The sequence below is a fragment of the Myxine glutinosa genome, chromosome 4 (assembly GCF_964187855.1).
Source record: "Myxine glutinosa chromosome 4, kmMyxGlut1.1, whole genome shotgun sequence".
NCBI classification, from domain to species: Eukaryota; Metazoa; Chordata; class Myxini; order Myxiniformes; family Myxinidae; genus Myxine; species Myxine glutinosa.
Window position 1 is genome coordinate 173,434,637 of NC_136264.1, and position 27,020 is coordinate 173,461,656.

Here is a 27,020-nt window from a genome sequence, read left to right on the forward strand (position 1 = left end):
TATCTGGGCAATTTTCATGCATGTTTTGTACAGGTTCCCGGGGTCAGGGGTACGCTTTTTTAGTGTGTAATATGTAGGCCTAACTTATTGACTGTGGCTCTTTTGTAGAGAGTGACCCTGTGGAGTAAGAATTAACAGGATTTTACCCACATTCTTGCTTATTTTGCAGATATGGCATGTGCTAGTACCAGTGTTTCATTGCAAACTCGGGCTCAGGATAATGTGTATCTCATTGGGTCCACTTCTGGAGATGCCATCAAAGGTGCCAAGCTCCCGACTGTGCATCAATCTCTTGTCCTGTTTTTCCATCACCTGAAGAAGGAGAATCGCACTGCCCGGGAGAGTGCAACCCTCACCATTGAAGAGGTTGTGAAGTTCTGGGAAAAAGCTCACCTACCTACAACGACGAAGCAGCACTGCATCCATCGTTTGGAGAGGCTATATGAAGAATGGAGGAGCCTCCAAAAAGCTGCAAAGCGGGGTGGTGCGACCCAAGAGAAAAAGGAAGCATCCTTCAAGGCCTCCTTGGAGAAGACGTTTGATCTTAGGCATGCAGATTCGGAGGCCATAATCACCAACCCCGAGGACAGGAAGTTTCTTCACGATCAATTCTCAGAGAGGAAGGCTTCAATGGGATCTGTAGACACTGTGTTGGAAGCAAAAACGAAGCGAAAGAAAGAAAGGGAAGAAAAGGAGAAGACTGAGGCAGAGAAGGAAAATAAGAGACAGGAAATGGTCATGAAGGGTGCTACTGCTATGGAAGTCACAGACTCAGAATCTGACTCTGAGACCATGGCACAGGCTGGTTCTTCATCATCTGATGGTGGGATATCTCATCCCAAGAAAAGAAGGCCTATCAACATTGTCACTCCTGAAGTCGCAGCTTCTTTGGATCGTACGAAAACAAGTGACCGAATGGCTGTCCACAACTTGGCATCCATTTGTAGAGCAGTAGGATGGGATCCTGCAGAGCTGGCACTGAACCGATGGACAGTGCGGCGGAATCGCATGATGCATCGATGCAAAACCATGGACGAAATAAAAGAAGCATTTCATCATAATGTGCAGGGTCCTTTCGTGGTCCATTGGGATGGAAAGCTTCTTCCCGATGTCACTGGAGATTTTGTGCATGTGAAGGTGGATCGTCTTCCAATCCTTGTGTCCAACCAGTACCATGGAATGGAGCAGCTGTTGAATGTTCCCAAGTTACCTGACGGGGGAGGAGAAGCTATGGCAACCGCTGTAGTGGACACACTGAAGAGCTGGAACCTTGTGGGCAAGGTGAAGGCTTTGTCTTTTGACACAACGGCCAGCAATTCAGGTGTTCGTGGAGGGGCTGCTGTCCTCATTGAAAAGAAGCTACAGACTGAACTACTTCATTTGGCTTGCCGCCATCATGCGCACGAAATCATTCTGGGAGATGTTTTCACCACTCTTTTCGGTCCTTCATCAGGCCCTGACATCCAGCTTTTTAAGCGGTTTCAGGCGAAGTGGCCGTCCATTGCCCATCACCAACCAAAAAATGGATTCACAGATCCTGATACGGCAGCTGAGTTTGCACAGAACAATGACATGATGGATGAAGCTCTGGAATTTGCTCTTGTGTGTTTGAAAGATCAGCAGCCACGAGATGATTATCGTGAACTCCAAGAACTGACTGTCATCTACATGGGAGGAATCCCACCTCGTGGAATCCGGATCATGGCTCCAGGAGCAATGCACAGAGCCAGATGGATGGCAAAAGCACTATATTCACTACAGGTGTTCATGTTTCGGTCAGAGTTCCACTTGACACTTCGAGAGGCGAGAGAACTCCGAGCCTTCAACATTTTTGTCTGCCTTGTGTATGTACAGGCTTGGTTTCGGGCTCCACAAGCTATTGAGGCTCCCCTGAATGACATTAAACTCTTCAAGAAGTTGGAAAAGTTTGAACAAATCAATCAGAAGATGGCTCAGGCAGCCTTGAAGGCACTTGGCCGCCACACATGGTACATGAGCCCAGTACTAGTGGCATTTGCATTCTTTGACACCAGAATTGACAAAGAAAGCAAGATCAATATGATTGAAGCATTGAAAAATGACGGTGAAAACCCCTCTCCAAAGAGACCAGCTATCAAACGAGGAACCGCCCTGTCAATCGCTGGCCTCATAACAAAACACACCAAGCATTTCTTCAGCATCCTAGGGACCCCAACTGATTGGATGGATAAGGATCCTGGTTCATGGGAGCAAGAAACCAGCTTTCAGGAAGCAAAGAAAGCCGCCAGTGGCTTAGTCATGGTGAACGACAGGGCAGAAAGGGGGCATATATATATATATATATATATATATATATATATATATATATACACATATATAATGCAGCAAGTGTATGTATGTATCATCTACTCCAGGGGTGGATGCAGGATTTTTAGAAACAAGTTCGGGTTGGGAGGGATGGTGATGGGAGGAAAGAGGGTTGGGGGGGTGGGTGGCTCAGAAATGAAGGGAACAGGGTACATACTCACTTAGATGCTGTGAGTGTGAAGCCTTCAAGGTGTGGGGTCCGGAAGCTTTGGGATTTTAGGTGCTCTCAGGTGCACTCTGAGCATCTACTGACCACATTGTCTACATGTTGGGAGGGGTGGGGTGAACCATTGCTTCACTTGTAAAATATATTTTATTTGTCTTTTCATTATTAATTTTGACAAGATTGAGATGGAAACTGTAGCTTTATCAACTTAAAGTGACCTCACTTACTCGATAATCCTTTTCAAATTCATTCCGAAACAAAACATGTTTATTGTAGTAATTAAATCTCAGTATCTGAATTCGTTGAGGAACTCCAAGGATGGATTGTTCTTGAATATTCATGAGTCATATAAATTTTGTAGCAATCAGAAACAATTTCCCCTCATATTGTGTATTTTTGTGAATAGATGACAAGCGGTTGTAGTGACACTTTCCATGTACGGTATATATTTTTTACACACAAGTGAAGAACCCGCTCCAATCCTCCAACCAAGCCTGAGGTTTGATCTGTTCTTATATGCCATGATGGCAGATGGCGTGGCAGTGCAAGGGGCAGTTTTTTTTGTTTTTGTTTTTTTACTGGCAATGAGCACAACAATGACTTTTCAAGTCATTCCATGAGGCACTTAATGTACACTTGAAGGTGGGTGGCATCAGAGGCAGACCAAACTAGGCATATATATTGTAACGGATTTGGGAAACAGTGCACTTTGTGTAATTTATTGTAAATATACCCCCTTTGTGTAATGCAATGACTTTGTAAATACCTCCATTTGTGTAAAGGTCAAGGGCTGTCCCCTAGTTAGTCCATCGCACACACGCAGCAAATCATAGGATCTCTCATAGTTATATCGTTATTCTGTGTTTCAGTTTAAGGCTGTGTCTCCACTAGTTGACCTTGCGCTGCACCAAATCAAATAAGATAGATCCCCCCTTTTTCAATCGTCCCAAAGCCTCCATTTCCAACTGCATTGCCTCCATTTCCAACTGCATTGCCGACATCACCAACTGCATTCACCCTCCATTGCCCATGTGGTCCAACTCGAAGAAGAAGGGCGTGGCCCGCCCATCATCATCAAGAGGTGGAGCCAAGAAAACCCTTGCCGACCAACCAATAATTAGTGGGTTTGGCTTGAGAGGGCGGAGAGAGAACGATCGAGCAGTTTCGCGAACGTTCCAGGGTGTGGCGCTATATAACCCGTTGCGCGGAGCCCCCACTGCAGTTCTGAGGGAGGTGCGCTGAACCAAAGTTGAGAGAGTTCTGAGGAGTCCTTCTGTGGAAAGGTGAGCTGGCAGTTCCGTGGAGAGAGAACGCATGAGGCGGAGGACGTACGAGGCCTGAGGGAGACGCTGCTTGGCAGCCCCTGCGCGTGAAGCTCTGACACGCTGCTGCGACGAACCTGCGCGTGAACCAGATTGCGGAGGAGTCGGCGGCCGTTCGCCTCCAGCCTGCCATCTGCCTGGACCCTTCTCTGCCTTCCCATACCATCCCTGCCATACTATCCATTCGTGTACGTGAGTTTGTCTTGTTTGTCTTGTCCTTGGGGTATAAGTTAAGCCTGTGTAAGTAAGAATTGCTCTGTGTCCTTCTGCTCCTTCCATTTCCCTGTAAATTACATTTCTTTTCTTCTCTTTGATTTTGGTTTGTGTAAATAATTAATAAATACCTGTTCTCCCTTCACTTTGGTTTCTTTCTCATCCGATCGCTTTAGAGATTTCCCAATTCAGTTCCTGTGGTGCGATTTCGGCCAACGCTTTATGAATCGGGTTAGTAATTGCTAACGGCTCGGCTTCTGGATTGCTAAACCGCTCGGCAATTACCATCTTGTCCGGGATTCGAGCGGAGTTACCCACCTGCCTGGTGGAGGGATTGGCGGAGGTGTACGGGAATCCCTTGACCAATCAACTCGGCCAATCCCACCCCACGGGGGAGCGGGGGTAGCTTCAGGAACGGAGACGGCCAGTGTACAAGACGAGGGGATTAAACCCCCCTCGGTAAGGGGAGTGCCGTCGTCCGATTCCGTAACAATATATATATCTATATATATAAAACACAGTTTGTGTGTGTGTGTGTGTGTAATGTTACCGATAGACTCCTAAATGGAGAGGCTCACGTGCTTGATATTTGGCATAGACATGGCCATTGAGCCTGGGAAGAACATGGCCGACCTAAAAAAAATTATTTCATAATATCTTTTTACCTTATTTTTACCTCAGCGCATTTCAGCGAGGAATATTATGCACGGAATCTGAGGCAGTGGCAGAGCAGCACGCTGATTCACTCAGAGCGATCACGTGATGTTCCTTGCCGCCATAAACTCACAGTTACGCGTTCGCACGTAATTCAGAGTGAAAAGCGATTGCGTTTTTTCACATTTCAGCGAGGAACATTGCCATTCACACCACATAGGTTTTTTTTTCTTTCATCTTTAGATCCATATTTTTTTTCAGCGAGGAATATGATACACGGAATCTGAGGCGATGGCAGAGCAGCGCACTGATTCGCTCAGAGCGATCACGTGATGTTCCTTGCCGCCATAAACTCACAGCAAGTAGCATAGATTTTAGCATGATTAGCATTTGGCATGATTTAGCATAGATAGTGTTGTGAAAATCAATCAAGTCCACAACTTTGTCCCATAGGTAGGTTTAATAACAATCAGATCTCTGGCATCATCCTGTAGAATACAATCATGCAATATATATCAGGATCGTGGCATCATATAGGAAGGATCGATAATATTAGTCAATGCAAGCAAGCCTAGAATGTCTGCATGTACGTACCATCCGAGTCTACATGTCATAGAGTAAATGTCGCAGGAGTGGTTCGGAGTCGCGGACGTCCGAGGTCTTATAGTCGCCTCTCAGTGGTTTAAGTGAGCATCACACCTGGGTTCAACTTTGATACATTTTCACTACAGATAGTAGCATGTTTCACATCGATTTTTTTTCAGCGAGGAATATTATACACGGAAACTTAGACGGTGGCAGACCAGCGCGCTGATTCGCTCAGAGCGATCACGTGATGTTCCATCCCCGCCGCCAGACCATTGAACATAAAACACAGTTTGTGTGTGTGTAATGTAATGTTACCTCCCCTCCCCCCTCCGTCCTCCCCTCCCCCTCCATCCTCCCCTTCCCCCCCTTCCCCTCCCCCCTCTCCCTTCCCCCGCCATCCTCCCCTTTCCCCCCTTCCCCTTCCCCCTCCACCCTACCCCCTCCCCTTTCCCCCTCCCCTTCCCCACTTACCCTCCCCCTCCCCCACCTCCCCCTCCCCCTCCCCCTCCCCCCTCCCCTCCCTTCCGCCTCCACCCCTCCCCCTCCCTCTCCTCCCCCTCCCCACCCCCTCTCCCCCCCTCTGTCCTCCCCTCCCCCCTCCATCCTCCCCTTTCCCCCCTTCCACTCCCCCCTCCACCCTCTCCCTCCCCTCCCCCCTCCAACCTCCCCTCCCCCCTTCCCCTTCCCCCTCCCTTCCCCCTCCACCCTACCCCCTCCCTTCCCCCTACACCCTACCCCTCCCCTTTCCCCCTCCCCTTCCCCCATTACCCTCCCCCTTCCACCCTTACCCTCCCCATTCCACCCTTACCCTCCCCCTTCCCCCTTCCCCTCCCCCTTCCCCCCTCCCCTCACCCTCCTCCCTCCTCCCCCCTTTCCTCCCTCCCCTCCCCTCCACCCCCCCTCCTTCCCCTCCCCCTCCCCTCTCCTCCCACTCCCCTCTCCTCCCCCTCCTCTCCCCTCCCCCTCCCCTCCCCTCCCCCCTCCCCTCCCCTCCCCCCTCCCCCTCCCCTCCCCCTCCCCCTCCCCTCCCCCCTCCCCCCTCTTCTCCCCTCCCCCCCTCTCCTCCCCTCCCCCCCGTTCCCCTCCCCTCCCCTCCCCTTGCCCCTTCCCCTCCCCTTCCCCCTCCCCCTCCCCTCCCCCACCCGGCAATGCCGGGTACTTCTGCTAGTATATATATATTACTGGAAAAAGTTATTGGAGATGTATGATGTGCTGAAGTATAAACAGAAAAGACCATTGTAATTACGTGGTTTCCAATTGGTGGTCCGCAGTCATTTATCGTTTACCTTTACCAGTAGAAAGGTTAAGAAGCACTGTTTTATAAAGGAACCACTTCATTCATCCTTCCGAGGTCGGCAAATTGAATGCCAGCTCACTGGTAATTCCCTGTGTGTTGCTGAAGCGACTAACAGTGTTGGCGGCAGGAAGGGCATCTGGCCATAAAACATCGCTTCAAAAAGGGAACCAGGCTGCCCCAAAAAGGCTAACCCCTGCTCTGCGGGAAAATGGCCTCTAAAGGTGGTTGTTATACAGGAAGGTAAGCCTGGTGTTGGATTAGCGGTTAAGGTGGCTGACTTGAGATCTTAGGGTCATGACTTTGATCCCTCGTCGTGCCATTAAATAACACCAGGTGGGTTGATTCAGCCTGTCATCCTTCCGAGGTTGGCAAAATGAGTACCAGATGACTGGTAACAGGGGACACTGCATCAGTGGTACAGCCTCGTTCCCTGCAATGTTGCAACGAACAACATCCACAAGCCGCATACGAAATAATAATAACTCAAGAAAATAAACTTTTAAAAAATGTTCTTAATACAGGAAAATAATACTCTTTAATGTTCTTAATAACTCTGTTATTCATGAAAATAAATAGCACAAACATGTTCATTAAGGGTACAGTTTGGACAAATTTTTAAGATGACATCCCTAACCCTATTTTCCGCATTACCCCCGAAGCTTGCGGTTTTTCGGTTTCCAGGGATTTTCAAGAATATAACCCCCGTAAACGGCAACACCCGACTATGTTAACAAATATATACAACCTGTATATATACGTGAACTCTGCGCGGGGTATCATGTTCTATTAACACTAGTTTTCTGTGCAACCGAAGCAAACTTTTCACCTGTTCCCACCCCTGGTATCCACTCACCTACCTCAGTACGATCAGTGATGAGAATAAGGGTTGTGCATTTCCTGGCATTTTCGTCACAACAGCAGCCAAATGACAAATCGTGCAGTTGCCCCGCCGAGTATGTTGGGGAAGTGTTGGAATGACAAAATCACATTGATTTTTCGCACCACCCAATTATCCCACCATCCAGCAGCTGCAAATCCTCAGGACATGTGCGGCACGTCTCACTAACCCTGCTAACTCTCCCTGCATCTGCCCAGCACTCTTGAGTAATAACAAGGCTTTGAGGCTCTGAAAGCCCATATTTTTAGCACTCCACCTCTCTTTGCATTTCTGCCGCTCATTGGATTTGTGGTTGGACGGGATGTAATTTTGCTTTATGTTTGATGACAAATGGGAACCTCTTTTGCTTTTCAAGATAAACGTGTTTCAGGTTTGAATTGCTCAGGTTATTCAGTTCAACCATTCATCCATTGAATTAGTTCAAAAGTATTGCAAACAATAATCCATCAAATGCTCTTCTTCTTTGTGTGCGTATTTCAGAAAGCTGTGAAGGAGAATACAAAACGACGAGAGACAGAGGCGAAGTTGCAGCGAGCAAAACTAGCGAAGGAGAAAGCCGAGAAAGAAAAACTGGAGAAACAGAAAAAGAAGCAACAGCTTTTGGAAGGTTTTTTGAGCCACACTTTCTTTTCTGTTTTCTCTTGTTAAAGCTTCAGCAATATTGTTTGCTTTACAATATTACGAAACCTCTTCCCTTTCTGGCTTTTTCAACTGCAGATATGCCTTTTGCACTTTGTTGTTGCTTGTTTTATTTTCCTTCTTATCGGAACTCGTCTCGGCAATGTTTACTTCATTTTCCCCTCCTTCCTTCCATCCCGAAAGTTCATTTTTCACTGCCACGGCCATCTTTCTCTCCGTGCTGTAAAGTGTGCTTTCCTTCTTGCATGGCCGCATGCACCTAAATTCCGTGCTGCTGAGGGCCGGTGCAGCCCACCTCACTCGCTTGCCCTTGCTGCAGATGGTGGCGAGACTACTGGTGTAATGGACAGCCTGTTGGAGGCCCTGCAGACCGGAGCCGCATTTAGACGCAAGCGTACACCCAGGCAGCCAGGTACCGATTGCCTACATTTTATTTTACCACCTGCCACTCTGTCAGTCTCTGACCTGAACACCCCTCCACCCCACTTCACACTATTTGCTCGCCAACATCCCTTCCCCGTATTGCTTCGTACTGCAGCTCGGCTGTTTCTACTGCATTCATGTTACCTAATGTGTTAGGGAAAACATAGCACATGTATTATATACTTTATTTAATCAATGAAGTGGTGAGTCTCAATGCTCAAACTTACATTGGGATTTTTTTAATTAATAATTGTATTTTCGCCTTCCTTGCTTTTTCTGGTGATTTGTTCCAACCATTAGGACCACCTTCCTATCGAGCTTTGACAGTCATCCGGAAATTTGTAATAATTTCCAAACACTGTTCTTTCGAATGACTGTTCTTCGCGATTGTTCCTTAGGCTGTTCTTGGTTTGTTTGAAAATTTGTCACAAATCACCTTTTGCACCTGCCCCAATTGGACCCCTGAAGATCATTGACAAAAAAAAAAAAACACTGCAGGGAGATTAATTATTTTTTATCAAGATGGATTGTTATCTCACTTGCTGTCTGGTGCTGGGTATAACTTCACAAGTTTGTCCACGAGGTTGAACTGTTCATGCAGGGTATATTTTTGGAAAAGAACGTTCCATGCTGTGACATGAAAATGTGTTAAGAAACAGAAAACAGACGATATCACAATCAATGATGGATGCATTTTTCTACCAGACTTGTGAAACTTTTGGCAGACATTATATTGTATGGTGTGAGAAGGAAGAGTGTTAAATGGGTTACAAAGGGGTCCGCGTGTTTGGGATTGGGATGGAAGATCCGTAGTATCTTAAAATATTTTCTGCTTATTCCTTACTTGATGATTGTCGTTATCCTTGTTTTCCCCATAAGCGAACAATACATCCCCACATAAGCTGGTATCCTTGCAGGGAATGCCGTAAGGAAGTTTGTTAGCAAATAATTTATACCCATGTCTTGGATAGGCCGCACCACAGCTGCCTCACATTGATAAGGCCTGCTCTAAATCCTGCCTTCCAGCAATAAGCTTTCTTCTTTCTCTGTCTTGCAGAGTCCTATAACATCTGAGCTTCCTAGTACTTTCCCCATTATGTTAAGTTTGTGGCAGAACATCAGAATGCACATATCACACAGGTTCTGCTGTTGGACTTGTTTGTGTTAATAGTTCATTTGAAGATAAGTAATGTAGAATTGAATGCAAAAATACATTTTGACCAATGGAAATTATGGAATCGGTCACTTTTTTCTTTTTTTGGAGTGGCGAGAGTGTGAGGGGGTGAAAGGGAGCATAAATGATCAATTCTACCGTGATTTTGGCCTTTAGGCACATGTACATTTCCTCTGACAACATCACAATCATTTGAGCCTCATTAGGATTTGCATAACTTCATCGATTGTGCTTTTCCCACATGTTAATTTTCAAACGATCGATAAAGTTCCAGGCAAGAAATAGATTTTTTTTTAAGATACATAAATAAAAGCTGTTTAAAACTAGACAAATGTCCATGCCACAGAATCCGTTGATAGGTTTCTTCCTCATTCACGCTGGGGGCCAGTTTTCTTTCACCAGAGGGATTTAAAGCTCAAAACTTTTTTTCCAGTTATTTATTGCATCCAGGAAAGAGCTTTTGCTTTAGTTTCACTTTCTGCAGGATTTTCCCCGGTGAATGTGTTCCTTATCTGCGGCCAGAAATGACCCACATCGTGCAACTATTCAATGTCTTGTCCTGCAGCAAAGGTGTATAGAGTGAAGGATCGGTGTTGGTCGCTGTCTTCGCACGTGCTCATGCACATTTACTTCAACATGCTAACTGTTTTTATAACTGCTTTCATTTATTTATTTTCATTGTCTTTTGTGTTGCTTTTTCCTCCATTGGAATTTCCTTATTCTGATTCCCTTTATTTCAACACCTTTTTTGACTTTTAACATTCATTTTGCCTTCTATACTAGTTTTTTTCTTTCTCATATCTTGCTCCTTGTTCCCAGTCTTTTCCAGGTGATTTGGCCCAGTCTTGTTCCTCATTCAGTGAAATGACCTCTCAGAATCCTTGGAGAACCCTCTTTTACTCTTTGCAGATGACTCCACTTTATGCAGTGCTGTACGATGTCTCTACGACAGGATGGTGTGGCAGCTGCTTCTCTCTCCGATTACATGGAAAGGATCAGATGCTGGTCTGACAAATTGAATATGTCATTCAATCGAGGCAGATCTCATACTCTCAGCCTGTCTCTCCGGAATTCACATTTCATAAAGCCACCAATATATTTCCGCAATCAAATACTTGAAGAGATTCTGTTGCTTGAGCCCCTGGGCCTCTCCATCAGTCACGACCTCTCCTTGGCTGACCATGTATTCATGCTGGCCTCCAAAACCCGAAAAAATTGGCCATCCTCCATTGTGCCAAGTCCTTCATTGGTAAATCTGAACATCTAACGACCTACAAAGCCTTTGCTCCCAGCTCATTGGAATGCTGCTCTCCCCTCTGGGCCAGTGCCCCTACCTCCCACCTCTCCCTCTCTCTCTTGGACGCTCTGGAATATACGTAATTTGAATCTCTCGCAAAGAAACTGAAGCACAAGACCTATTGGTTTCCCATTGCACAAAGGTTGAATACAAACATTGTTTTTATGGCCGCTATTACTTTCTTTTCCTGCTGATCTTTCAACCTTCTGACCCTCCTCAGTTCCCCAATGATGCACACATTCTTTCAGCCTCCTACTTGTTAAATTTACAAAATCCAGAGTTAATGCTCACCTCCAATCCTTTCTCTTTTCTTCCACTTGTGTAACCACATTCCTGAGGCAATTGATTCTGAATCCTCCCTCCAGAACCTTAAAGTGCCAGTATTCCACCATCTCATGTCATCCTCCATCTTTACCACTCATCCTCCAAGCCCTCTCCATCCCCCATTAACCCTTACCTATGCAAGCTCTTCTCATCAAAGGTTTCTATGTTCCTCCCCTTTTTGTACACCGCTCCTTTCCTATGCCATCTCCAGGCGCTGAATAACGTCATTTCCAGGCACCGAAGGGGGATCGGAAATGACGCACGCTGAAAGGGAGTACTCAGTTTCACTCTGGTTGTTTTCTTTCCTGTTTTCTTTCTTGTTTGTTTGTTTGGGCAATATCTCAGCCATCCTTTGAGCTAGGAAGCTGAAATTTGGCACAATAAGTACTTTGTACTTTGTCAGTACTTTGTACTTTGTCTTTGTCAAAAAGTACTTTGTCAAAGTACTTTGTCAAAAACTGTTTTCTTTTGTTTTTTGATGAATCAATTAATTGATGAGTTATTTAATTATTATCAATTAATTAAGTACTTATACATTTCCTTTCTCTTCTGGGCATTATCTCAGGCACCTTTTGAGTTAGGAAGCTGATATTTGGACATGCCAATAAACAAGTGGTTTGGCTGTAAAAGCTATTTTTGATTTATTGATTCATCAATTAATCGATGAATTCTTTAATTATTCGATTAATGACGATTTTTATTTTTTTTAAGTTACAGATTCGGATGAAACGGTGGTGGTTTTTGTGTTCGCAGGAGATTCCAATGATTCTGAAAGCTTTGGTTTCAACAGTGTGAAGTCGAGCTAGGTGTGAGGCAGGAGCACCGGCCCAGAGGGGGGAACAGTATTCCATTAAGCTGCAGATGAAAGCCTTGTATGTGGTGAGGAGCTCAGGTGTGCCAAGGAAGGACTTTGCACAACGGAGGATGCCCAGTCGGTGACTGGCTTTGGAGGCCAGCTTGGAAGTGTGGTTTTCCCAGGAAAGATCATGGCAGATAGTGAGACCCAAAAGCTTGAGTGACAGAACTTCTTGGAGAGGATTGTTGAGAAAGTAGATGGAAGGGTTGTCCAGTCGGTCTTTTCGGAGAGACATTGTAAGAGTGTGAGATTTATCAAGATTGAAAGACATGTTCCACTTATTTGACCAGTTTGTGATTTTGTCCAGGTCTCTAGAGAGTGAGGAGGCTGCAGACTCTTGATCTGAGGGTGAGGAATGGAGCGGCAGAGAGTGGAGTCATCAGAAAAGAGATAAAGAGGATTTTCCAGAGAGTCAGAGAGATCATTGATGAAGACCAGAGAAAGCACAGGGCCCAGAACACTACCTTGGGGAACTCAAGCCAGAATAGGAAGGGGAGCTGAGAGAAATCCATTCAGGGCCACACGTTGACTACGACCAGAGAGGAAGTCCACAAGCCATGTGTGGAGATTTCCATGGATACCATAGGAGGAGAGTTTGGTGAGCAGAGCGGGGTGCTGGACCGTATCGAAGGCACGTGATATGTCAAGGGAGACAGCTCTGATTTCCTGTTTGGCATTGAGGAGGGGTATGACAACTGAAGATGAGATTGGATAAATCTGTGCATGAGAGAGAGCATGTTTACTTTTGGAAGATTTTCCAGGAATAGTTGATGTCAGAGGCAGTAGAGATGGGAGACCAGTCCAGATGATTGATGGCTGCTTGCAGACCGTGCCAGTCATCCGGAGTGAAATGCCGTACTCGTCGATGCTGAGGAGGCTCTCTGAGAATGGCCAGAGAGATGTCCACTTTAACAAGCACATGATCAGAAGAACCGATTGGAGCAGAAGAAGAGCAGCAGACATTTTCAGGGAAATTTGTCATAACCAAGTCTAGAAGAGGAGATGCTCCGTTGACTGAGATCCGGGTCGGGAAATTGACAGATTGTGTCAGTCCCAATGAGTCGCAGAAGTCCTTTGCTGAGGTGCCATGGCTGGTGAGAGTGGAACCCACTCCCAGCCAGCTGGCATGATGACAGTTGAAGTCACCACATACGAGGAAGAGATAGTTGGGATGAGTTGATTGAAGTTGGTCCATGTTGTCAGACAGCGAAATGTAAATGGAGTCATCACTGTTTGGAGGACGGTACAAAACACATATGAACAAAAAGTGAGAGCAGTGAGGAAGCCGTAGCCAGATGTTCTCCTGGGTGTAGGGTGGAGAGAGTGCAGTGCAAGGAAAGTAAGGAAGAGAGTTTTTGATAAAGATAGCAACCCCACAACCAGGACGAGGCTCAGGTCCATCATACCGGAGTATAAGGATGTTGGCAGGACTTTTAGGTAGCTTGAGTATGGATGACTGACTGTGTGGATTGTCGTGTCTGTGGGGGTCTCGTTAAGGGGTGGTGTGTGGTTGATGGTATGTGTTTCTCACCCAAGAACCACTTCTCCCACCCCACCTCCTGAAAGAACCCACAAATAAATTGCTTTTTCATTGAAATAATAAAAATCAAGATATTTCCCCATTTTTATTCTTTAAATTATTCTTGCACCCTTGGGATATCCCTCGGCGTGCCACATTGTCTCATCTATATTCCTCCCCTAATTCCCCCAATTAAATTCCGTCGTTTTGACAGATAAAATTGGTCTGGTGTTGGTGTGTCGCAGGCATGATGTGCCGAATGGCCTCCTGCTGCGTATCGTTTCCTTGTGTAACACTGCGCCAGGTATCATGTTCTATGAACTCCCTAGTTTACATGTGTTTTTGTACATAATTATAGGCTCATGGTAAAGAGGGAGGACAGGGAGTGGAAGGCACAGCACTGACATTGGGGCAGTGTCACAATACAGATACAAGACTCAAAGGAATAAACAAACAGGAGTGAAAACAGACATGAAGGAAGAGCAAATAAAACATTGTAACCTGAAACTAAAATGTTTTAGTTATTGGAGGGCTTGAGTGGCTTATGAACTGCCATTTTTATACTATGGAGAGAAGAGTGGGATTTAACACACTGAGAAATGTGGATCCATCTCCATGTCTTTCTCTGCATTTCCATATCTCTCTCTCTCGCTCTCCCCCCCCCCCCCCTCTCTTTCTCTCTCTCCGCCACATCTCTTTTGCTCTCCCCCCCACCCCCCCCCCCCCTCCCTATCTCTCTCTGTCTCCATCTCTCTTCACATCTCTCTCTGCCTCTCTCTTTGCCTCGCCATCTCTCCATTCCCATCTATAGCCATCTATTTTGAACAGGCTCCATCTCTATCTCCTCCTATCTCTCATGTCACTCTCTCTCCCTCCCACTCTTTCTCTCTCCCTCCCCCATCCTCTTCCTCTCTTTCTCTCTTTCTTTCTTTCTCTCTCCCTCCCTTCCTCTCTCCATCGATCTCTCTTTCTCCCCCTCTCCCTGTCTCACCCACCCTCCTTTTCCCTCAATCTCATGACTACTTTTAAGGCCTTGTGTGCTTTAGCCTCATGAGACTTGCTTTGCTCATTTATTTTATCGATCCATTTTCTGCACACTTAACAAACCTCATATATATTTTTGCAATTTCAAGTGTTATCAGAACTTGGCAGTTATTCCACCTCTTTGGCGTTTTATCCCTGTGCATTCACCATAAACCATGGTGTCGCGTTCTTAATACAAAGTCGAAACTCACGAGGGAACGAAGTGAAAGAGGACAAAGGTGGGTTTGATAGACACAGAAGAGCAGAGGGAATGAGCAGATAGTCTGTGTTCACACAAGCATGACCTGTAAGAAACAAAATCATTTTATGTACCCAAATAGCCAAACAACCTGAAGCAGTCACTAAACGATCAGACTTAAAGCATTGTCATATCAGTTTAGGTTTATAGTTGATCTTTGTGGACCAATACAATTCCATGAGATCAAATCCACGTGCGTACTCAGTACATATACATATATCACATTTTTGAGTTCTCCCTCTTCATCACCAAGCCTGGTGTTGGCTTAGCGGTTAGGGTGCCGGCTTGGGATCCGAGGATCCTGAGTTCGAATCCCGGTCGATCGCTAAATTAACGCCAGGGGGGTTGACTCAGCCTGTCATCCTTCCGAGGTCGGCAAATTGAGTACCAGCTTGCTGGGATGAATGATCCCGGTATGTACCCCGGTTTAGAATAGGTACACCGTGTCCCTGCTCATCGTAAGAGGCGACCAAGGGTTGGCGTCAGGAAGGGCGTCCGGCCATAAAAAAACTGCCTCAAAAAGGGAACCATGAGGTCATGGGGCCCGCAAGGCTAACCCCCGCTTTAGCGGGGAAAAAATGGCCTCAAAACGATCATTCATTCATTTTCATTCCTCTTCATCACCAAACTTCATCCTCCTCCAAGGTTTGACTCTTTCCTGGTTTCAATTCAGAATTACCCAAGCGTGAAAGGAATCTCATAAATGAAAGTGATTTTAACTTAAACCACAAAACCTCCCATAATACAGTATTTGTGTTTTGGCTCACAATGCATGTTGCAAATGAATCGGAGGCAATGAAAATATGAGTGAACATTCTAGAACCTGAGGTGCAGTGATTGGCATTTTCAAATAAACGTAGTATGTATATATGCTTCATTTTTTTTTGACCCGAATTACTAAAGAATATGAGCATAAAAAGCTCAATTGCCTTCGGCCCACTGATCCTCTTAATGAGGTGAACCACAAGTATCAATTTCCATGTTCTTCCAGTAATATTCGTTTGAAATCATCATTCCTGTTACGACTTCTCCTTTTGTTTGCCTTTTCTGTACTGTGTACACTGAAAGCATATGCTGTGGATACCATTGTGGTTTAATTGTTGTCACTACATTGTGTTTTTGCTGAACCCACTCCCACCATCAAGTTTATAAAGTTTCGATATAAGATTGTTATATTTGCATGACAGTACTTTTGCCATGCTGTTTCAGTATTGAAGTTTGGCGTCTCTGTCCATCTTTCTTTCCTTTTTCATTCATCGGAGTATCTATGTCTTCTTACCTGTTCAATCCCTCTAGAAAATACCATTTTTTGGGTGTTATGTAGGAACCGGGGACTGGCAGGCTCGCCTAGATGCATGTACTCTTACCTCTGAGCTGTCTAACCTGGGTTCGAATCTCGGGCCAGCTATAAACGGCCATCCTGATGTTTCATAGTCATGGTGAGGCATTATTGTGTGTGCCGTCCCTCTGATGGATGTTAAACTAGGCATCCTGCCTTACAGCATTATTTGGTGGATGCTATAAATCCCATGGTGTCGTTTGCGAAGAGCAGGCGAGCCGTTGCTGGCACCCTGGAAAAATTCCAAATTCCTGCACACTCAGTGGGGTATCTTCCTTTGGAGGGTTGCCCCATCCAGGATTTTAGCCCCAACCAAAGGAATTGCCTTGACAGAACCGACGGTCTATATAGACAGAGCAGCCTCATCTGCCTAACGGCAAGGGGAGTAATAAGAGCAACATAAAAAAGATCCAACATGGGAGGACTTGAAATTAATTATTTAGGTCCAGTCTTGATGGTGCCTGGCGATGAATGGGGGCAGTAGCCGGATGAAGGTAAAAGCACGTACGTAAAGTAAACCGGAGGTGTGAGGAGGGGGTGGCTTGGATTTCATTGCTGTTATTTTTACCACCCAATAATTACAGCAAGGATGTGGGAACAAAAGGGTGGTGATGTAGGAGCTGCCTGTTGGAGCGTAACAAGAGTGAAGCATCATTTTGAAGACGGCCTGTCGTTGTGTGTCTGTCCTTAGCATCTTCGTCTTAACATTTCTTGTATAATTGATTCAATGGTGGCCTGATAAACAAAACACGTGTTTCAAGCCATGCAACTCTTAAAGTTACACCCTGTGATCACCCTGGAAGGATCGTCCAAAGTTCTTCCATTAACCACCTTCTGATTAAACTCCCAATTATAGGCTGACTGCATACATTCACTATTTTGTTTCCTCTTTTCCTCTTTTCTGCCATTTGCGGCACAGCCTGACTGGAGCTGCACAATCCCACCCTTTCCACAAGGGCCTGCAAAGCAAGCAGAGCACTACACCATTTCATATCATCCCAATCACTACCTGCAATATATTTTCTGCCTCCATTAACTTGACATGTAAAAATGCAGTTGCTAATTCCAGCACAGAACTAGTGGTCTGCATTTGCGGTGCTAGATAATACAACATTTAAGAACAAGAAAGAGCAATCAGAGATTGCAGACCATCGCCCAGACGTGTTTATAGTGGTTTTTAAGGATATTGTGTTAAAACAAATATGGCGGCCGAACCACGTGGCCGATGACATCATCATTATTTTTTTTCTCCACCAATTTATCCCTAGATGCTCAATAAATTTCATCTTGATCGGAGACATCATCATTATGACATCATAATGGAGGCACCTATGACATCATCATTAACATATTTTATTCCCCATGGACAGTTCTTTACAATGAGCCATGTCTCAATTTTTTTCTATGCAGTGCTTTCGGAGATATAGAGGTGCAAAGTTTTTAGGTTTTTCCAATATCGCGTCAGTAACACGTGACCAATGACGTCATAATTATCATTAAAAAAATTATACAGGGGAGGCGCACCTATGGTGAAAATTTCCTGTCAATCGGACCAAAGGTTGCAGCGAAAAACATTTATTCTGTGCGGACAAACACTATTCACCATATTCACTGTGCGGACAAAGACAGACAGACAGACAGACAAACAAGTGAAAAATCACTCATAGAGCGACACTGGGCAAAAGAGAACAAAGCAGAATGGCACTCAGTAGAGCAGCCTTTTGACCTCACAAATAATTGGTGGTTGAATTCAATTAGCTGATATGAAAATCCAATTCAAATTTCAAGTGAATCGGATGAAAATTTAGGATTTTAGAAATCTGTAAAAAGTGGTTGACCTTTGGCCTATGTTGACCTTTCGACATTTCGACCTTTTGACCTCAAATATATATACGCTTTTGTCAGACCACGATCTCTCCCATTTGGTGAAATTTCTTGAAGATCGGTTTAAAATTGTGACCTGTAGGCAGGTATAAGTGAGCGGGCAGACAAACACATACACAAACCTTAGTGATAAACAATCAACATACTTGTAAAAAAAAAAAAATGCAAAAATGCAATACACTTTCCTTTGGCGAGGGTAACTAGAATTGCACTCAGTAGAGCGTATAACTCCACCAGGCTGAACAGTTTACGTTTTGTATCCCACTGGTAGCCGGTAGGCCGGATCTCCATCCGGACCTCAACCAAAATCTAATCAATTTGTCCTTGTCACACACACGCAACCTGCCCACCAAATGTCATCCGAATCCATCCAGAACTTTTTGAGATATCCTGCACGTAAACAAACAGACAGGGTTGAAAACCAAGGGTGGTGGAGGAGGTAATAAAATGCTTTGGGTTATCTGCCGTGAAAGATCACAAGGTGCCGGCGTTTCACACTTTACCCTTTGTTGGAGCAAAAAATGTAACTTGACCTGACCTAGTCTCACCCTCTCACTTGCAAATTAGTGTTTTCTCATCTCTCATATTTTCCTGTTCATTAATTTTGTTGCCTATTCTGTCCAAGCCCTCTACCGCACTGTTAAGTCTCCCCACGACCCCCACTGTCAGTGTGTTGCCTTTTTACCCTCTATGTCGTCGCTTTTCATTGTGCCTCATTAATCTTGTGCTGAATCAAAAAAGCTAACCCACCAATATATTTTAATAGTCAACCACTGGCAGAGGTTTAGTCTCTTGAACTTCTTGGTGCCAACACCAGTCACAAACTCTTCTGGGCTGACCAGACAATAAAGATTGTCTGCAAGGCCAGCCATGCAGAATGGGCATCATCCTTCATTGCGTCATTCCTTGAAAAATCAGAAAAACGCACAGCCTACAAGGCCTTTGTCCATAGCTCAAAGGAGTACTGCTCTCCCCTTTGGGTAGATGCATCACATATGTCTCTCTTGAAATTTGTAGAATCTAAAGCTCTGAAGATTACTTCCATCTCTCACAAGGAGGCCTTCAAAAAGCTTTTCCGGGATCTGTTCTCGCATTCTCTCATCACACGTCAACAACCAAGACTCGTGGCTCTTGCATATTGCACAAGAGGCCACTCTTTGATGGTTTCTGAATTATTTACCCTTGTGTAGTTGCAGATGCACCTCCTTTGCAACAGGTGCCACAATGCCTTCTAGTGGTGGGGTTAGTGAAAGCAGTTTTCAAGTTTCGAAATGACTGAAATTTAATTACTACCAGTGAAGCACAGACTTGGTGCTCTCACAGAGCAGACAGATTGGAGGTTTCTCTGCTTATTACCGTCTCTCCTCCACTGTAATTCCTTCTCAGCTCAATATGACCCTCCCCAGCTCCTGGTTAACTACCAGCAAAATCCAGGCTTACCACCCACCTCTAATAATTATTTTATTTTGGTTTAGTTTGGGTTTAGAGACTCTGTTCAAGAAGCAGTTGGAAATAGGACTGACCAGAAAGAACAGATGACATGGTGTATGCTGCACCGATGCAATGTGGCTATCAGGCAAGGAGCAATGAAAGTCTTGGGATGCACTCCAGGTTCAATGTCTCTTCATTCATGATGTGCACTGCGTTGGATGCGTACCATCTCTACCAGATTACCTGCTGGATGTTGCAGTCCACAATGCTAGAAGCTCTTTGTTGTCTTTGTTTAACTAGATCTGGAATCCTATCTGATTACTAGTGTTTTGTGCAATTGGATTATAAATTTCTCGTTGCTGTGCACTGGGTACTCCACAACTTGCTGAGACTGTCATTCAATTTTTGTCGAAATATACATTGCTTGAGTTTTTTTGTTTTTTTACTGGATCTAAGGCTCGTAGTGGAGCTCCTATACACACATCTCACAGATATGAATACACGAGGCACAACACGGGACTGGTACACGAGACAAACACAGCCACTGAGCTTGGGAGGAGGGAGGGTCGAGGAGTGCTGTCACTTCCCGAGACACTCTGGGTACCCCGAGGCCACGACAATGGGGCCGCCTTTCTGACCGCACTCAGCGGGGCATTTCTAAGGAGGAATTTCCTCCTCCTCATGGATGCCAACCTATGGGGATTGGCCATGCTGAGCGTCAAGCAAGGAAGCGGCACATACCATTTGTAAAATCTTTGGTAGGACTCAGCCGGGGTTTGAACCACCAACCTCCCAGACTCACAAGTGGATGTGCTAACCATTACACCACCGAGTCATGTTTCATATTTAGTAGTATAACGATGGGATTTCATATTTTGTACAACTGGCCCGAACTTGGTTCTTTTGACTCCAGCATGTCCCACATTTAAAGGCTGATCACCTGAACAGTGTTAAAGCACCGTAACCTTATTTTGGCAATCGAGGTCATTAAAAAAGCAGAACCACTTGAAAGTCCTTACAAACATGTCAAACCACGCTGTGCATTTGACCTCTTGTGTGTGGCAAGACCCCTCTGCAATGGTGCATATAGGATGAATGCTTTGTGCATGTAGCACAGGTCCAGAGTCGTATATATCTCATAAACACATGAAAGAATTAGATTAATAGTTAACATAAAAATACAAAATATACATTAACTCATGAGCCCGACAGAGAACTCATCTGGGAACTCATAGGTGTCACATATATGAAAGTGTCAGTATATCATATTTTGTGTGAAAGACTGTGAGAAACACTCAAAAAGCTTTTTTTCTCTGCATATATTAATCAAGACAGCTCGTTTTGAAGATATACTTGAAAATACTAGAATAGAGCATAACATCAAAATCAATCTTCTTTTTGTGCAATTTATGTCAGCACAAATAAATGCGGCAGAAATAAATGAGAAATAAATAAATCGCTGCAGAAACATACTTATTTTTTATCCTTTCCTAAAAATAGGCCCAAATGGATTGACGATCATCTTGAGGTTGTAGTTCAGAATTCTGCTGATTTTGGTGACCCCTCTGCCAATGCAAGCTCCCCTGATCCTCTGGGAGCCCCCCAATCCGAAGTTGAAAAATATATGACGGAGCGATCCTGCGGACCATCGAGTAGAAGGGCTGTACCGGGTATCAGAGCAATCGGTTGGTAAATAAGGGACAACTATGGATCCAAAGTTTCAGGGGATAACTGTTCCTGGGAGCCACCATGATCTGCAATCAAAAAATTGAAGCCAGAGAGATTGTGTGGGTTACTGTCTTGTAGTCATGTGTCAAGTTTCAGAACATTCAGACAATTGATAACGGAGGAGTGGCAAAAATAGCAAAAAGTTAACAGACGACCGGACAGACAGACGTCCAGACATCACAACACATTTTATACGGTCATCACTTTAAGATCGAGATAACCTAAAAATGGTAGCAGAGGATCACAGTTTTAAATGGCTGCTGCCAATGAGTGACATCTCAGGGCCATTGTTTGTGGTTAATCTTTGTAAGTGGGAGAAAATAAGGTGCAGTTGCCTGGAAAAGTATTCACCCAAATTTCAAGTCAATCGGATGAAAATTGAGGATTTTAGTAATTTGTAAAAGTTGTTTACCTTTGGCCTATGTGACCTTTTAGCCGATGTTGATTTAATTTTTAAAAATGGTGGTTGAATTCAGTCAGCTGATATGGAAATCCTATTAAAATTTCAAATTAATCAGTTAAAAATTAAGGATTTTAGAAATTTGACAAAGTTGTTGACCTTTGGCCTATGGTGACCTTTTGACCTCAAAATCAATAGGCTTTTTAATTTTGACCAACACTACCATTTCGTGAAGTTTTGTAAAGATCAGTTTAAAACTGTGACCTGGAGGCGATTGACATACAAGAGACAGAACAGACAGAACAAGACAGAACAGAACAGAACAGAACAAGAGACAGAACAAGACAGAACAGAACAAAACAGAACAAGAACAAAGAAGAACAAAACAAGAACAAGAACAAAACAAACAGACAGAACAAGAGAGAGCAATCAGTGATTGCAGACACTCGCCAGGACGTGCTTTTATTGGTTTTTAAAGCTGTTGTGTTAAAACAAATATGGAGGCCGAACCACGTGAGTAATGATGTCATCATTTTTTTTTCCCCTCCACAAATTAATCCCTCGATGCCGCTCTAGAAATTTCATCTTGATCGGATGAAGTTTGGACTTGTCAGGGATATATAGGTGCAAAGTTTTTCAGTTTTTCCAAAATGGTGCCAGTACCATGCGACCTATGATGTCATAATTATCATTGAAAAAAATTCTACAGGTGGAGTTGCACCTATGGTGTAAATTTCCTGTCAATCCGACCAGCGGTTGCAGAGAAAATCATATTTATTCTGTGCGGACAAACAGACAGACAGACAGACAAACAAACAAACGGACTCAAATGCAATACCCTCTCCTCTGGCAAGGGTAACAATGCACAAGACCAACTTAGTGTACAAATAGCAACACAAATCCAATATACCAATATCCAATATACCAATATCCAAAATACCAATATACCAACAGACAAATTCGATTTTCACAAGTACCAAATGGGAGTTTTTTTTTTGTTTTTTTTTGTATACAAGATCGAGGCTCGTGAAAGCTAATATTGATCACACAAAAAGTCAAAACCGACACAAACCGACACATAAAACACAAAATAAGGGGAGCGGTTGGACAAGATGGGGAGAGAGGGGGAAGGACACAAACACAACATTTGAGAGCAGGGACATCGAGAGAACTGTGGGAGGGAGAGGGCTTGGGGGGAGGTGGGAGAGGTATAAAACATATGGACACTGCAAGGACTTCCAGGAAAGAAGTTGGAATTTCGAAAAAATGTATCTGGGGTGAATTAGTGGGGGTAGAAAATATCAAGGTTTTGGATGGGGGAAGATAAGAGATGATGGTGAACAGCTGTTTTAAAGACCTGGAGGGAGGAGTGGGATTGAAGAGAGTGAGGGAGTTTGTTCCAGAGGCGGGAAAAAAGAGGAATGAAAGAGTGAAGGTGAGCAGAGAGTCTTGATTTTTGGAGTTTCACCAGAAGAGGGTTGCTGGCAGTTCTTGTGCATCTTGCAGGAATATTTGGGGGAGCTTTTGGGTCTCACTATCTGCCATTATCTTTCCTGGGAAAACCACATTTCCAAGCTGGCCTCCAAAGCCAGTCACCGACTGGGCATCCTCCGTCGTGCGGAGTCCTTCCTTGGCACACCTGAACTCCTCACCACATACAAGGCTTTCATCCGTAGCTCAATGGAATACTGCTCTCCACTCTGGGCTGGTGCTCCTGCCTCACCCCTAGCTCGGCATTTTACGCTGTAGAAATCAAAACTTTCAGGATCATTAGGATCTCCCGGGATGAAGCCGATTCTGAGGGCCTTTCACTCTCTCACCACAGTGTGATCAACATACTTGTAAAAAAACAAAGTGATCAACATACTTGTAAAAAAACAAACAGGAGGAAAGAACTAAAACAGAACGCAACATGCATGTGGATCCCCGAAGAGGGTCCAATTAGCATTATCAAAGGCAGGAGCAAAGGAACAACACTCAATAAAAGATTAACTTTACTGCTGTGGGTCTGAACATGATGTAGGGCTCGAGCTCATTACAATAGGTTATGATAGGTGTAGCCCTCGACATCACAAAAAGTTTGTATTTCTTTACGTTTTTCTGCATACACACATTGAACCATCCCCGTATTAAAACACAAAGCTAATTCGGGTGTTCTTGAAGTCTGATTATCTTATCGGCTTATTTTCTGTGCAAAATATCCTTAGAACTAAATACAATACAGAGAAAGCTTCCAAACGTTCATTATAGTGAAGGAAACAGCCTAGAACTTACCCGTGAATCGTTGTTGCCTCAAATGTTGCCAAGAATACTGTATATCTATTATAAGTTTGTTCATTCTTATAGATAATGTACCTTTTACGTGTTAGATTGCGAGTTCCCCTTAAGCCCGAGTGAAGCCTGGTGTTGACTTAGCGGTTATGGTGGAGGCTTGGGATCCCACGATCCTGGGTTCGTATCCCGGTCGATCGCTGAATTAACACCAGAGGGGTTTCCTCAGCCTGTCATCCTTCTGAGGTCGGCAAATTTTGTACTAGTCCACTGGTAATTCTCTGTGGGTTGCAAGAGGCGACTAACAGCGTTGGCGGCAGGAAGGGCATCCGGCCATAAAACGTTGCTTCAAAAAGGGGACCACGGTGCCCGAAAAAGGCCAACCCCTGCTCTGCGGGGAAAAATGGCCTCTGAAGGTGTTTCCATAAGCCCGAGTGTCATTCATCGAGCTTGCCATCGTCAGTTAATTAGAGGTGTACCGTGTAATGCATTTTAATGCGACAAAAACAGGCCATCCACTTGTGTGAAAAACGTGGCTGTGCTTTTTCATGCTGAACATACTGGCAGCACCTTTTGAACGATGCATCACCCAAGGCTAAGCAAACCAACTCTATCTATGCACGATAATTTATGCTGCTGTTACAAACCTGTTTTTACTTGCCTGCTACATACACAAAGCACGCGTAGGACACACATGCTGACGGAGGTGCATACTTTGACACCTGGTATGTCTCCGTTCCACCTCCTGAAACCCACCCACATGTGGATGATAGTGGATACTTTGACACCTCGGAGGGCTCTTTTCCACCTTCAGAACCTCGCATATGGAGTGAAAAGCAACGACAAACCAAAATTGTACCACTGATTATTGGTGCAACTGGAATGATGACGAAGAACCTCACAGATATCTTGGAAACCATCCCTGGGAATATTCCTACAAACTATATGCAGGTGGAAGCTGTCAGGGGCTCGGTGACGATCCTGAAGAAAGCCATCGGCACAAAATTTTGAGAACAAGAACATTTCACAGATTGGTCCATGAATCGTGATCCGCCAACAAGCGCGTGTAGATGGGACAACGAGCTCAACGATCTTGTCGAAGCATGTGTGTGATTTAATTGTCTTGCGATGCAGCGCCCCCTGGCGGCTGCACATCATAACGGTGAAGTTTTAACGTAGTCAAACTCTATTTTCAAAGTTTCTCAGAATCATGCCAAGAGGGGTAAAACAGAAACAATTAACATGCGGGCTTATCTTTGAAGTCTATACGAATGCTTTGAGTACGCTAGTTCGCAGTGATGGAATTCAAGTTCTCTCAAGTGCCTGAGGAGTTAGTAGTTGGGGATGCTGTGCATTGGGGGGTGAGGGTGAAGAAACACAAGAAAGGGTGAGAGTGATGTGTAAGACCCAGCGTAAATGAACGCCACCACGTAGGGAACAAAAGATCCATTGTACACCAGCACAGCCTGCGTGGACACGCTTAGATTTGCCTTTCGGGGCGACTCAGCCATGTAGGGTCAAGTCCCCAATGGGAATAATCGTGTCCCATCTGCCTGAGCCCCGGCACGCACACGCCTTCACCTACGTGTCCTCCGCCATTTGCATTAGCTTTGTGTTTGGTTTTTTTTTTTCTCAATGCTCCATCACAAAGCACATGCTGCCTGTTTCTTTACTGAAAAGCTTCTCAGCATTAGCATTTTGTCGATACGATCTGTGACTAGGCTGTGTGACTGCACTGAGATGCTTGTGTGTTCATTGTGGTCAAGAATCTGAGTGTAGGTCTTTTTTATTTCTTGGCGGAATGTATATTCCCGACGTTTTCTTGCCTGAAGAGCATGCTGCGTGGGTATTTTAATTTTCTTGTCTGTTAGTAATTGCTCAGACCAGTCTCAAAAAGTAGGAATGAATAAATAGACAGAAAAGCTATCGCAACACCAAAAAAATAAGAATTTACATGTCTGTACGTCACTGTCTCAATGGGCCAAGGCTCCTTGCGAAGTTCATTCACTTTTGAGTTAAGAAGTTGTCCCGCTGAATCTTCTTCAAGCGTCATATGCAATAATAAGGACACTATTCCCGATTAACTGTTTTTGCTGGAAGAGTTGGGGAGAGGAATGTGAAACAAAGAAAAGACCAACTTTGGGTTAATTTGTGCCAAACAGTCTTTTTGTCCAAGAATATGGCTTTTGTTGGGATGATAAGGCAAGCAAAAGAATTGTGGGATGCCATTGCATTCACGTTGCTAAGCCCTGAGATTTTGGAGATTCTAACACCTTTTCCCCCGGCAGGTGTGAAATTGTTTCCGTTGTGGGAGAAAGGCAATCGCTTGTCCAGCTTCTTGTTGGTAATTGGTAGAATGTCTCCACTTGTATGATTCGATGTGTGATCCTGGGAATGCGAGGCGGATGAGAGATTTTGTGTTTAAGGCCCACAAAGCCAGAATGTCTGTCATGAATGTAAAATATTCCTTATATCTGGCTGTGGAGTGTCAAGAGCTTATGTCTTCTTGTTTTTGGACCTTTCTTTCCTTCTCAAGGTATATATATATATATATACACACAGATACAGACTTGGCATTTAATATGGAATATATTTTTTGTGGGGGTGAACTTACTTTTCAAGATGTCTTAGAACCAAAAGTTAATTAGAATTATGTTGAAATTATTCTAGATTTTGTTAATGTGACCTTTAAAAGAAACAAAAACCACATTTGACATTTCGAAACAAATAAATTGATCCTTGAAAGTGATGTGAACTGATATCGAACTCAATTCATGGACAGTACTGTGTTCAACTTCTCTAGGTTTTCCAGAAGTATCTCTTTATTTTGCACATTAGCCAAAAAAAATTTAAACAAAAACAAAAGTTAAATTACGACTGGGATTACGGACAGTAAAATTACAGTTCAGTACTTCGTGTAACCCCCACGAGCATTCAGGAGAGCACGTACACGTTGAGGCATGCTGTTC

General features: G+C 44.4%; 1 protein-coding gene across 1 annotated transcript in view; it reads left to right on the top strand.

Moving 5' to 3' along the window:
• Window positions 1-27,020, top strand: part of LOC137425496 (protein diaphanous homolog 2) — a 525,447-nt gene that overhangs the window by 433,812 nt on the left and 64,615 nt on the right. Inside the window, exons 24-25 of the mRNA XM_068113997.2 lie at window positions 7,965-8,091; window positions 8,443-8,535. Of these exons, the coding sequence (XP_067970098.2) occupies window positions 7,965-8,091; window positions 8,443-8,535 (220 nt within the window). The remainder of the gene's footprint in view (window positions 1-7,964; window positions 8,092-8,442; window positions 8,536-27,020) is intronic.